A 12,032-nucleotide genomic window follows, 5' to 3' on the forward strand; every position below is an offset into this window, starting at 1 on the left:
CAATAATAATAATAATAGTATTAGTAGTAGTAGTAGTAGTAGTAATAGTAGTAGTAGTAGTAGTAGTAGTAGTAGTAGTAGTAGTAGTAATAATAATAATAAAGAAAGAGAAGAAGAAGAAGATGATGAGAACTTGGAGATGGAAAATTAATGTAAGGATTAAACAATAATAATAACAAATGTCAAGGTTAGAGGTTCCACTTATGGTATGTCAAACCAGTATAATATAAGCTCTTATTATTCAATTGGAAACCACACATAGAGGAGGTTCCAATCAGATTATAGATTGTTAACATGATTACATTAGTCATCTTATTCGATTAATGCTAATACTTGTAAATCTTGTCAAGCATTCATGATTATAACTTATGTTAACAACAAATCAAGTTCATTTCATAGCTCAGGTGTCGGTTATACCATACAGTATGAACTATGAAAGTGCTAAGCATTTGTTGTACCAAGTGTTATACAACATAAATCAAGATTAGTTATTTAACAAGCAAAGTATTAAAGAGTGAACAAGATAACAAATACAAAACATGTTAGTATCAAACATTAAAGTCCATATTAAGTTTACACTATACTTATTCTTACACCATTAGTGTAACCTTTTCACCTTGACATAATTAACTTAGCTAGACATAATGAAAGAAAGAAAAATAGATAAACAAAATAAGAACATAAATAAGAACTAAGTAAAGGAAAGGAAATGAAAGGCATAAACTTAATATTAATGAAAACAAAGCATAAAAAATACAAAGAGAGAAAGGAAGAGCATGATCTTGATCTGAAAACCAAGATGCCTAAATGCATGGCAAATGCCTCCTTTTATAGGCCAAAATTGGGAACTATTGATTTGATGACTAATTGATGAGTGGGTGGCCAACTCTTGACTTGGTGACAATCCTTATCTTCTCTTGTGTGCCCAAAAAATCATTGATAACATCAAAATTGGAGCCACTTGGAAACATGAAAGTTGTAGGCAATTCTCTAAGCTTTCTTGTGTAAAAACTTCAGCTCATTTGGACTTCTAAAACTCTAGATATGGCCAAAATACTAAACAGTGTTCGGGCTGGAGGACAACTTTGGGCTTCTTCGTTGTTGCAATAATTTGGACTTGAAAATGGCCTTTTTAGATCTTGGGCTCCATATGAAAGTTGTAGGCCTATGTCTTACCTTTCCATCCATATAAAGTAGACCTAAATCTGAGATCTATAGCTCCAGATATGACCCAATTACCGAACAGTTTTCCGGTTTGGATTGCACCGACATCTCTTTTCTAATTTTGGTCATCTCTTTGCCCTTGCAATTTAAGTTCTTAAAATCATCAATCAATCCTTTCATTTATGTGATAGGCCTGCATTTAAAATGAATGTTTACCATAAATTAAAGGTATCTTATATTATTAGATATATTATTATAAAACATGCTTTAGTTAAGGAGTTATTGATACTTCAAGTGCAAAATGATGATATAAAACCATGATAAAAATGCACTTTAAAGTACTAATCAGATACCATTCCTAAAGAACAACATTGTGCATTACAAGTCCATCTAGCACATCGATGACAGACTTTCAATCGTTTTGCACGACATTTCTTTGCAAAAGTGCTTTTACCTCTTCCCGGCATGTGTGAAATGAAGGAGTTAGAGGACTCACTTGATAATCAAACCTTTGCTTCAATCAACCAGCGAATATCTTCAGGAATTCCATGATACATTAACAATCTCAATCTTGCACATCTAGCACGGTAAATATTTGTAATCGCATTCTGAGGCAAAGCGAGAAAATACTTTTTTAATTTTTCAAGATTAATGTCTATTTTCAAATGAGAATTGGAAGAGAGATTCATAGAATTGCACAAATATATACACAGGTATCAGTTATTATAGGAAATTGAAAGAATTGACTTAAGTCACGGAGTACCGTTATCCGTCATTTGACCGGGGTGACAGAAGCTAGCAAAAATCACTCAAAAAGAAACACAAAAACAATGTGAGAAAAAAAAATAATCAACCTTTATCTACAAGATCATTCAAACTAGTTGATTCATTTTTACTAGGAAAATTATCAAAGTAAGCTTTCAAACAATGTCCATTTTCCTTAAAAACATTGTCATTCATTGAATTCTCAATATCACAAGCCCCATAAGGATTACTCCATCTTGATATGAGCTCTCTAGGGAATGCATAGAGTTGAGAATTATAAAACAAAACTTTTTGACTAGTGTCAACTTTTTGACAATTTTCACAAGTTTTGCAGAATGCATGTGTGTCCTTGAACATGGTGGGCCAATAAAATCCATTTTGAAAGATTTTTGTGGCTGTCTTTTTTTATGAGAAATAACTTCCACATGCTTCAGAATAACAAAGTTTAATGACATTACTTACCTCATTGTTGGGAATGAATCATTGAAATATTTGATAAGGACAATATTTGAATAAGTTAAGGTCATCACAATAAAAGTTCTTCACTTCGTTCAAAAACTTTGCCTTGTTTTAGGTACTCCAATCAGCTGGCAAATCTCCTAAAGCAAGAAAATTGATATTTTTATCATACCAAGGCATTGGACTAAGAGAAAGTAAGGATTTGTTAGGAAAGTAATCATTGATTGGTGTGATGTTAGATGTCGAATTTGTTGTCACTTTTGACAAAAGATCTGCATCAACATTTTCCGTGCGTTTTTCATCCATGATTTTTTTTTTAGAATAAATCATTTGTATTTCAAAGCATTATTGTTCTGAAGAATAACACTTACTTGTTCGGCTAGAAAGACTTTCTTTTTCACATTCAGTTTCCTCTTCACAGTGCATAGATCTTTCAAAAATTTAGCATAAGAAGGAACTTGTTTAATAACATCCAGCAAAGGTATATTGATTCTTACCTGTTTGAAAGTTTCAAAAATTTCAGAGTTGTGATTGACTTTCCTGAACTTGTATAATAGCATCCAGCAAAGGTATATTGATTCTTACCTGTTTGAAAGTTTCAAAAATTTCAGAGTTGTGATTGACTTTCCTGAACTTGTATAATAGCATCCAGCAAAGGTATATTGATTCTTACCTGTTTGAAAGTTTCAAAAATTTCAGAGTTGTGATTGACTTTCCTGAACTTGTATAATAGCATCCAGCAAAGGTATATTGATTCTTACCTGTTTGAAAGTTTCAAAAATTTCAGAGTTGTGATTGACTTTCCTTTGTTTGGTCATAGCTTGAGGAAATGGAAGTGCTGGCGGAGAATCAATCTTTTCTTTGCAATTTTCAGATTCAACCCCTTCCTTACCCTCAGAGATTGACTCATCATCTTTCTCACAAGGTTTAAGAGTGGGTTTTTCAATAACCTTACCACTGCGAAGAGTAGTGACTGATTTGACTTGATCCATGTGTTGGGTTCTAGAACTACTTGTATTTGCATTGTATTGCCCCTTGGGATTTTGTTGTGGTTGAGATGGAAACTTACCTTTCTCTTGGAAACTGAGAGCAGATGTTAATTTTGCAAGAGTATCTTTAAAATCTGTCATGTTTTGAGCAAGTTGAGTATTGATTGTCTCATGCTTTTCGATGAATGCATGCAATATTTCCTCAAGATTTCTTCTAAGAGGTGGAGCATAAGGAGGTGCATATCCATGAGAATTTTGGAAATTGTGGTGTGCTTGAAACGGTGGTTGTGAAGTTTGTGCATTGTTGTTCTCACTTTTCCAATTGAAATTTGGGTGATTTCTCCAACCAGGGTTGTATGTTTGGGAATATGGGTTGTGGTTGGCCCTTTGGAAATTGTTTAAAGCATGGGTTTGTTCATGGAGACATTCCTTAAAAGAAGGCAAGGTTGGACAATCGTTGGTTGAGTGTTCATAGAACTTTTGATTCTTTTTTAGTTTTGAAAATAGTAGATTGTCACATGACCTTTATAGAGAAAACAAGTCATTTGGAAGACGACTCACTTTTTTTTTTTTTTTTGAAATGGATCAAATTGTTTTGGGTAACCTGCTCAATGATAAAAGAAACGCAAAGAACTTCGCAAGTGGTCTAATTGTTCCAGGTGACCTGCCCGATGAAGAGTAAAACGTAAAAAGAATTTCGTGAGTGGTCTAATTATTCCAAGCAACCAACTCGATGAAAAGTAAAACACAAAAAGAGTTTTGCGAGTGGTCTAATTGTTTCAGGCGACCTATCCAATGATGAAAATACCGAGAAAAATAATTTTTTTCTTTTTTTTTTTACTTTAAAAAGTGATTTTATTGTAATTAGTTATCTATCAAGATAATTATATTAGAATAGGTTACTTATTCATTAAAAAGTACAAATCTTTTTAAAATAATATATTATAATAAATTACCTATTCAAGTAATCACATTATAATAATAATAAGTTACCTGTTTAATTAAAGAATACCAGGATTAATCATGGTCCTAGTAGAGTATCCTGCCTTCTTAGACAACCAATAAATCATAGGCTTTATTAAATACAGAAATCTGGAGAGTGTGGCCTGCCCCGCAGTTTTTTATTTAATTAAGGAAAAAGAGGTAAGGTTGGCTGCGCTTTTCTTTTCTGACGTCTCTCCAACTATTTTCACTGCTAATCATCATCACAAAGATACAGAGAAAGGAAATGGGAGAACCATCAGACCTACAACATCAGCAATCTTTTTTCAAGAAACACTGGGAAGGGTTTACAGGATTTTGGGGAGATAGATTTTCGTTTCTTGAAAACTATGCAAGATTCCTCAGGCGTGATAAACCAATCCCTTCTTGGTCTGATTCTGATGTTCAAGAATTCATTGCTTCAGATCATATTCATGGCCCCACTGTATTATTCCCTTCCCTTGTTTTTTACTTCTTGCGTACTGCTGTAGATTTAGTTTAGATCAGATCATCATTTGGGTTTCCCTTCCTTCACTTGATTTCCTTTCTTTTCTTTTGTTGTCTAAATTTTAGATTTTTTTTTTCATCTGGGTTTTTCTTATCCTTGAATGTTATGCTTCATTTGAAGTAAAGATTTCATTTTTGCTGGATTTACTGCTGATGATGGATCTTGGTTCATTTTGAAAATATTCTCTCATGTTTTTATTTTTATTATTGATTTTGGGTTCCTTTTATTTTGTTTGTTTACAGTTGTACGAGTCCTTTTCCCTTTTTTTTTTTCTAATAAAAAAATGATTTAAGAGTTGTGTGTTTTATTTTTGAGAATAACCATTTGGATCTTTAGCTCTGTTAGAATTTGACTCGAAATTTATCTTTTCATTGTGTTGGTTATTTTGTGAATCGTTCTTATTTATTCTTGATGGTGCTTACTCACTTCGGTATAATTTCCTTATCGGCACTTAAATCACACTCATCAATAATGTGTCTCTGTCTTCAGTTATTTCACAGTTAGATATGAAATTAGTAACGGTGAACTAATATTCTGTCAATTGTAAGCTGCTCAGGTGACCTGCCAAATGAAATCAAACAATTATGTTGAAGAGTCGTGTCCCAAGAGACAATTTCCTTTGTTGTGTTATTATGGTATAATATCAGCTTTAACTTGTTTATGATGCCTGCTGGATGTCAAAACACCCACCTCCAAAGATGATCGTATTGTTTGACCTTTGATATTTGGGCACATGTCATGGGAAAATTTCTAGACACAATCTTTTCCTCATGCTAACATAATATTGAGGAATATTTTATCGAGTATGGTAAACATACATCAAAGTGATGCGGCAGTAACAAGAGGTAGTCACCTAGCAACAGGTGGATGCAATTGATGACTTGTGGTTAATTCAATGTTCTTAACATAAAAAAGGTGTCAAATTATGTGTGCTATTACCACCATAGCGCCATATTTGTGTGCTATTACCATCTCAGTTTATGTGATGGTGAGTTTGTGTAAGTCTGCTTCTTAGGTTCAACCTGAAAGTGCTTACATTATTGGTCAGAACCATTTGTTAAAACATACCGCAAATTAACAGGCTTGATTTAGACTTACTATTGTTATTGTTGAGCACGCTGTCTGCAATTTCTCTTCAGCCAATCGAGCGCTTCCCTCCTTAAGCATTTACAGGGCACCCACTCTAGTCATTGCATAAATGTTTAATGGGCCATTAATAGTAGTATTGTCAAATAATGTAGTTAAAGGTGAATAAAGTCTTTAGGTTACCTGTAAGTTGATTAGATCACATCTATCACTGAACAACACTTGAACCTCAAATGATATTATTAGTTGAGTATCCTGCAGCATCTGAAAATATTACGAATAGTTTGCTGGTCTTCCCAGGTTTCAAATTTAACTTCTTGCTAAAAAGAATACATTTGTTTTGTTATTCTTTTATAAAAGCTGAGTTTTTAAGATGACAATTTGTACGTATTTGTGTCCAAAATGCCTCATAACAGAATTTATTTGTGTTGATTAATTACTAGGGCGAGAATAGAGCTATATGTGTTTGGAGTGTTTTCTTTTAACTCCCTGGTTTGTTCTCATTTTTTGATGGCTATCAGTCAATGGACATTTAAAAATGTTTTTGTTGTTTCCTTCGAACCTCTTGGGCCCTTACACCTGACTTCAATATGTGCATGAATTAAGTGTGCTCTGGCAATATTTGGCTGCTTTTTTTATCACTTATCATATCATGGATTCCTTAAAATTCTTACATAAAATCTATGGCATCATTTCTGCTAACCGTTCTTGTTGTATGCAATATGCATACCTAATCTTTACTGACTCAATTTATAAATTACTGCCAAATCTTGCCCCCATGTTTGCATTATTCATGTATTGTTTCTTGGATGCCCATCAATTTCACTTTTACCAAGCATCTGATATAATTACTGCTGGGGATTTTGTTATCACTGTATTTTTTTCTTTTTGTGAAGTATTTGTTTGCAATCTCTTGACTGGGTTGAAAATGGCTGAAACTCTTCCTCTGATGAACCTTGTTGTACAAATCAATTTATTGGATCAGGGTTTACTGAGTTTTCATAAAATATAAAGTTTTCCTACAGAAGAAGGCAGATACTAGGATAACTATCATTCCATATGTTCTGATGGTTCCTGTTTTGTAGCATGTTTACTGCTTGATCTTTATTTATGGAAAAGCTAGAATAAAGTCGTCTTCTTTTTCAGCTGAGAACTGCTAGGGAAGCAGTAAACTTTGGACTTACAGGAAGTGTAATTGGAGCAGTATCAACAGCAGGTGTTGCCTGGAAATATTCAAGGAGCTTGCATGGTAGTCCACTGCCTCCTCACTCTATTTTTTATTGTAAATATAGTCTTGGAATTGAATGTGTCCAGTAACTTAAGCATGAATGAGGATTCAAATTTTATTATTTCGATTGAGCCATATCACAATGATTTCTGTTTTCAGTTGCACATGTTAGTTTATCTTTTAGTGAAACCTGATTCCACTGTTGATTGCTAAGTAACTTGCAAGAGACTTGTACTTTTGAGGATTGTGTTTCAGGCAAATCCAGTATGCTTAAAATATGCATAAATATGATTTATAGGGACATAGAAATTATAGGACAGTGGAATCATATCCTCAGCCTTGTCTTTTTTGTTCCTTTTTCTTTACATGTTTAGAGTTTTTATTGGCATGACAGATGGTGGAAAAATCATTATTATATAACAATGTACTGGACCAGCTTCCCAGATGTATTTATGCGCCTGCAAATGAACTGAGTTTCTTTAGTTTCACAGTGAAAACAGGCCAATTATCATTAACAGAAACTTGCAGAAAGAAAAGGTGTTCTATCATGTTTTCTTAGTTATGAAAAATTGTCTAGCTTCTTACCCTAATCATATTTAACAGGTGCTGGGCTGTCCTTTCTAGCTGGAGGTGTTTTTGGTTGGACATTTGGACATGAAGTTGGAAACCACTGGCTACAACTCTACAGTTTGGATACCATGGCAGCACAGGTTAAGTTCATTGAGTGGTGGGAGAAAAAATGTGGAGAGTAGTCTTAAGTTGGACTGTTGGTTGAACGTGGAGCTTCACCGAAGAGTCGTTCACCTTTTCAACAATAATATAAATGCTCCTCTGCAGAAAATGTAATGGCAATTTGCATAACTTGTGTTTTATGCTAGAATCTTGAAAATATCATGGATTTACTATCATTGTTCCTTGCCTAGGATCCTAATCGATAAGAATGCAGTTTGGGTGCTGTTGATGATAATAATAAGTTTCCTTGCGCTTTTTTGACATGTGCATGTACTCTGGCTGCAGGATTTTTATTCAACTGAAATTCGTTTTACCTTGAATTACACTTCTGTTTATACAATATCTACTGTGTTATGTAGTTTAATGCCCTTTTTTCCCCATCTGATTCAGTAAGGATCTGTCTTTAGTATGACATGGTTTGGGGTCATAATTGGATTCCTCATCTCTGCCAAGTTGCGCTCAAGAAGTGGCAGCTTCACCTGTAATTAGTAACTAAAATTACGTGAGGAGCAGCAGGTACTGTTGAAGCGTGTAACTGATCTAACAATGGGTATGGTTTGCTTCTCATTTATAGTAGTGAGATTTGTCTTGTGCTACCAAATTATGAGATTCTGTTTATAGAACACTCGAAATGGAAGCGTGCATCGTTGTTACTTAAAGTTTTTTTCTTTAAAGGGCTTCTCTTGTGCAGCTCAGCCTCAAGGCTCAAAAGTAAGGGCCATTCCAAATAAATGTTGCATAATCAATTTGAGATGCAGATGAAAGTAAGGCGTTTCAGCAAAACTAGCATGCTGAGAAAAGACTACATGGATTAAATAAACTAATTCACAATCACACATGGCCAACTTTAGTTTCTTAACTGAAAACGTAAAGAATTTACCCAAAGTTTCAAGTCAATTGTAACTTGAATATTAGCACGCCTACACATGGATTAGAATTGTTCTCAAGGTCATCCTCGTAAACTGATTTTCAACCGCCTACTGGAATAGGTGTTCGAATGGAAGACGACCATTTGCTCTAGTTCTTTATTCTAAATCACATCTGACTTGCCATTCCGTTTCCCTTTCGATAACATGACTATCGGGTAGCTTTGAAGATTGGGGGGCAAATCATCTCATCCATAGCATCCTATACCTGCAAAGAGGACATTATGTGAGCATTAATAAAGCCGTAATTCTAACCAGAAAATCGGGCATTCCATTGTCAAATTAAAACGAAGGGGAAGAAACAAAAAGCAGCATTAGGAATAAAAATACCAGAAAGCAGGCTACGCTCATTTGACTTCACAATTCTCACTGGAAAATGGCAAATCACTTTGAAAGAACAGACAAGAGCACAGGTAATAAAAATACCAAGTGACAACAACCCAGAACCATGCCTTAGCAGGAGATTTAGAATTTTATGCAGGTATAATGTTCATGCCTGCTACTCTATCTGGGTCATGGCATTTCTACTGGTTTCTGTTGGCTCAATTAACAAATCTTCGCACCATTTTCTTAAATTCATTGCATTTATTAACAAGAGAAACTTCCAATCGAAATACCCAGAGAGCTCATTCACCTTAAGCGCAATGATGCAGAGCTAAAGGTCCACCCATTTATGGTAGCAGGAGTAAGAAATATAAATCAGCTAAAGTCCGAAGAAAACTAGAGAGCTCAAACTTCAACCAGGAAAAGAGCTCTATTTGCCAAACCAAACCACATTGGACCAGCTGCTCAAAGGTGTACTCCTTGTCCCCGAATGGGATTTTTAGAGAATCTTGAAGCCACAAGGCAAGAACCTCTCTCGAGCTGGATTTTTATTAACATTTTCCTTCTTTTTGAATTGATGGGATGAAGTTGCGCTAATCAAATTATCACTCTTTCCTGCTAATTCACTGTTTATTCCCTGAAAATGCTCAGGCCAGCCATCAAATCTTTGCACAGCTAACGTAAGTTGAACTAGACAGTCCTTTAAAAAGGACATCGAACTATTACACCACGGGGCCATCACCAAAGAGTGCAAGCTGCAATTACTGTTAGGATTAGGCCCTGTAAACATACCAAGGATCACCTGTTTGTGCTACCAATCTTAGACACGGACCATCAACAGCTGAAAGATCTGGTATGCTGAATCACCCAAGTGTTATTTTCTTTGTGGAGTTACCCTTTCAAGATGATAAACAGGATGAACCTGTGTCTTGTAACCTACCACTTCTATTTAAGTCCAAAAAGGTTAAAAGAAAGGAAAGAGAAACTGCAACAATAGATGATTATCTATTGTTTCTGAAACAATACAATAACTCTTTTGCTTAAGCAATAACCTGGTCTTCCTTTTCTCCTTTCTTTATAAAAATAGATACAAGCAGTGGATACTTCAACTACAGCTATAACAATAGTTGTGAGACGAAAATTAAGGCTCAAGGTTGGTTTAACTTAAAAAGCAATTTGGCTTGAGAATCCACAAAAAAAACACCTTGCTGCAACCTGCCTTCTGTTTTTACTTGTCATCTTGATGCAAATCAGATAGGAATAGGTAAAAGTACAAATCCAAGAATATGCTTATTTACTTGGAATTTTATAGGATATGTGGACTGCTACGTGTTCATCCCCTGCAATAGAGTAACTTTAGTCTCAAACCGATTTGCCTCAGGAATTCACCTAGAACACCTAGTTGCACACCTGCCTACTGTATTTACTTGTGCTCCACTAATGCACATATGGTTCAATGCTGAGTAGGAACAGGTAACGGTATGATAGTGAACAAGGGTACCTTATTTGCTTGGGGTTTTGAAGGTTACCTGGACTGCTAAATGCTTCTCCCATGAAATATGACAAATCTTCACAAATATTCAGACTGTTTTTTCCCATAAATTCCATAGTTCTAGAGATCTGTCTTGTTTCACAAATTATAGCCCAGATGGATGGAAAATCAATGACATCTAGTATAGCAATTCACTACGATAATAGTGAATTATTGTAACATTATTGTAACAATGAAATGGAAACTGTCACCAAATGGCTGTACTGGTCTTCAAAAAACAAGCTGTTACTGCTGCTTGAACTTTTGGCAAATGATAATGAACATGTGGAAGTAGAATACCTATGAACTATATTTGCATTGTTCAATACAATGTAAATTATAAGGACTAGGGATCAACCAATAAAACCAGAAAGAAGCATTTAACAAAATGCTTGGATAATTGGATAAAAGAAAAAACAGAAAGAAGAATGCACCATCGCATATTTGATGAAAACAACTTAAAAAAAAAAAAAGCATCAGTTATCCAAGAGTAACGGATGCATGCAACCAAATGATGTAAAACAGAGTCTTTTTGAACTGGTTTGTGAATAATGCAACAGTGTACATGTTCAGTAGTTACAAGATTTTCACAAATTCATCACCAAATGCTGTAAGAAATGAAATCCAAATCAAAACATACTTTTCTTTTAATGTTGATAATAAGTTTGTGTAGTGGTACTTAAACTGAGTCAGAACTAGCAGCACGTGAAGCTTGCATATTGGTATTGGGATCAGTCATTGGATTGCAGCCACCAACCTCCGGTACTTGCTGATTGTTAGATTCTGCAACTGAACCGTCCTCCACATTATTTAATACAGAAGAGGTTCTATCATCATCTCTGGTTTCTAGACGCTCCATCAAGCGAGATACTGTCGCAATTCCAGCATTGACCTCTCTTCCAACTTCAGAACCTAGATCTGCCATGGTAGTATTGCCAGAAAAAAAATCTTTCTTTCCATCCACTAGTACTCTTTGAAATTGACACTTTATATCTGGAAAGGGAAGTGGGTGAAAATCAATTCATGAGCATACGAGCATGGATTTGTCAACAGTACATGTTATCAAAAATGTCAAATGTTTCCAAATAATTAGTACCTCATTGACACTGCATTGAATTTAGATTTGATAGACTCTGAAAATGATTGAGGTTTCGAAGGCCCTGTTCTGTCTTGACTATTTGGAGAAGACTGTTTAGGAGACCTTCATACAACAAAATTTCAATTGGACAGCCTGAAATCAGTTAAGAATGTTCATCTATAATTATGAAAGTAACCTCAAGTTGAAAAACATAAGCAATACAAAAAATACAAAGAGAGAAAGCAAGAGCATGATCTTGAT

The 12,032-nt window shown here is 34.7% G+C and overlaps 1 protein-coding gene and 1 long non-coding RNA gene across 2 annotated transcripts; one reads left to right on the plus strand and one right to left on the minus strand.

Annotated features, from left to right (window-relative positions):
- The first annotated feature begins 4,485 nt into the window (after nt 1-4,485).
- On the plus strand, nt 4,486-8,233 carry SDH6 (succinate dehydrogenase subunit). Its single transcript, XM_011016272.1, has 3 exons — nt 4,486-4,803; nt 7,099-7,201; nt 7,784-8,233. The coding sequence occupies exons 1-3, from the start codon at nt 4,606-4,608 to the stop codon at nt 7,930-7,932; spliced, it is 450 nt and encodes a 149-aa protein (XP_011014574.1). The 5' UTR covers nt 4,486-4,605; the 3' UTR covers nt 7,933-8,233.
- Nucleotides 8,234-8,704: 471 nt separating this feature from the next.
- LOC105118349 (uncharacterized) lies at nt 8,705-9,403 on the minus strand. The gene is made up of 2 exons (XR_840930.1): nt 9,169-9,403; nt 8,705-9,046 (listed from the first exon to the last, which is right to left on the minus strand). It is a non-coding gene; the product is annotated as an uncharacterized LOC105118349 (long non-coding RNA).
- Nucleotides 9,404-12,032: the final 2,629 nt, after the last annotated feature.

Source organism: Populus euphratica, unplaced genomic scaffold (genome assembly GCF_000495115.2).
Source record: "Populus euphratica unplaced genomic scaffold, PopEup_1.0 scaffold1885.1, whole genome shotgun sequence".
NCBI lineage: Eukaryota > Viridiplantae > Streptophyta > Magnoliopsida > Malpighiales > Salicaceae > Populus > Populus euphratica.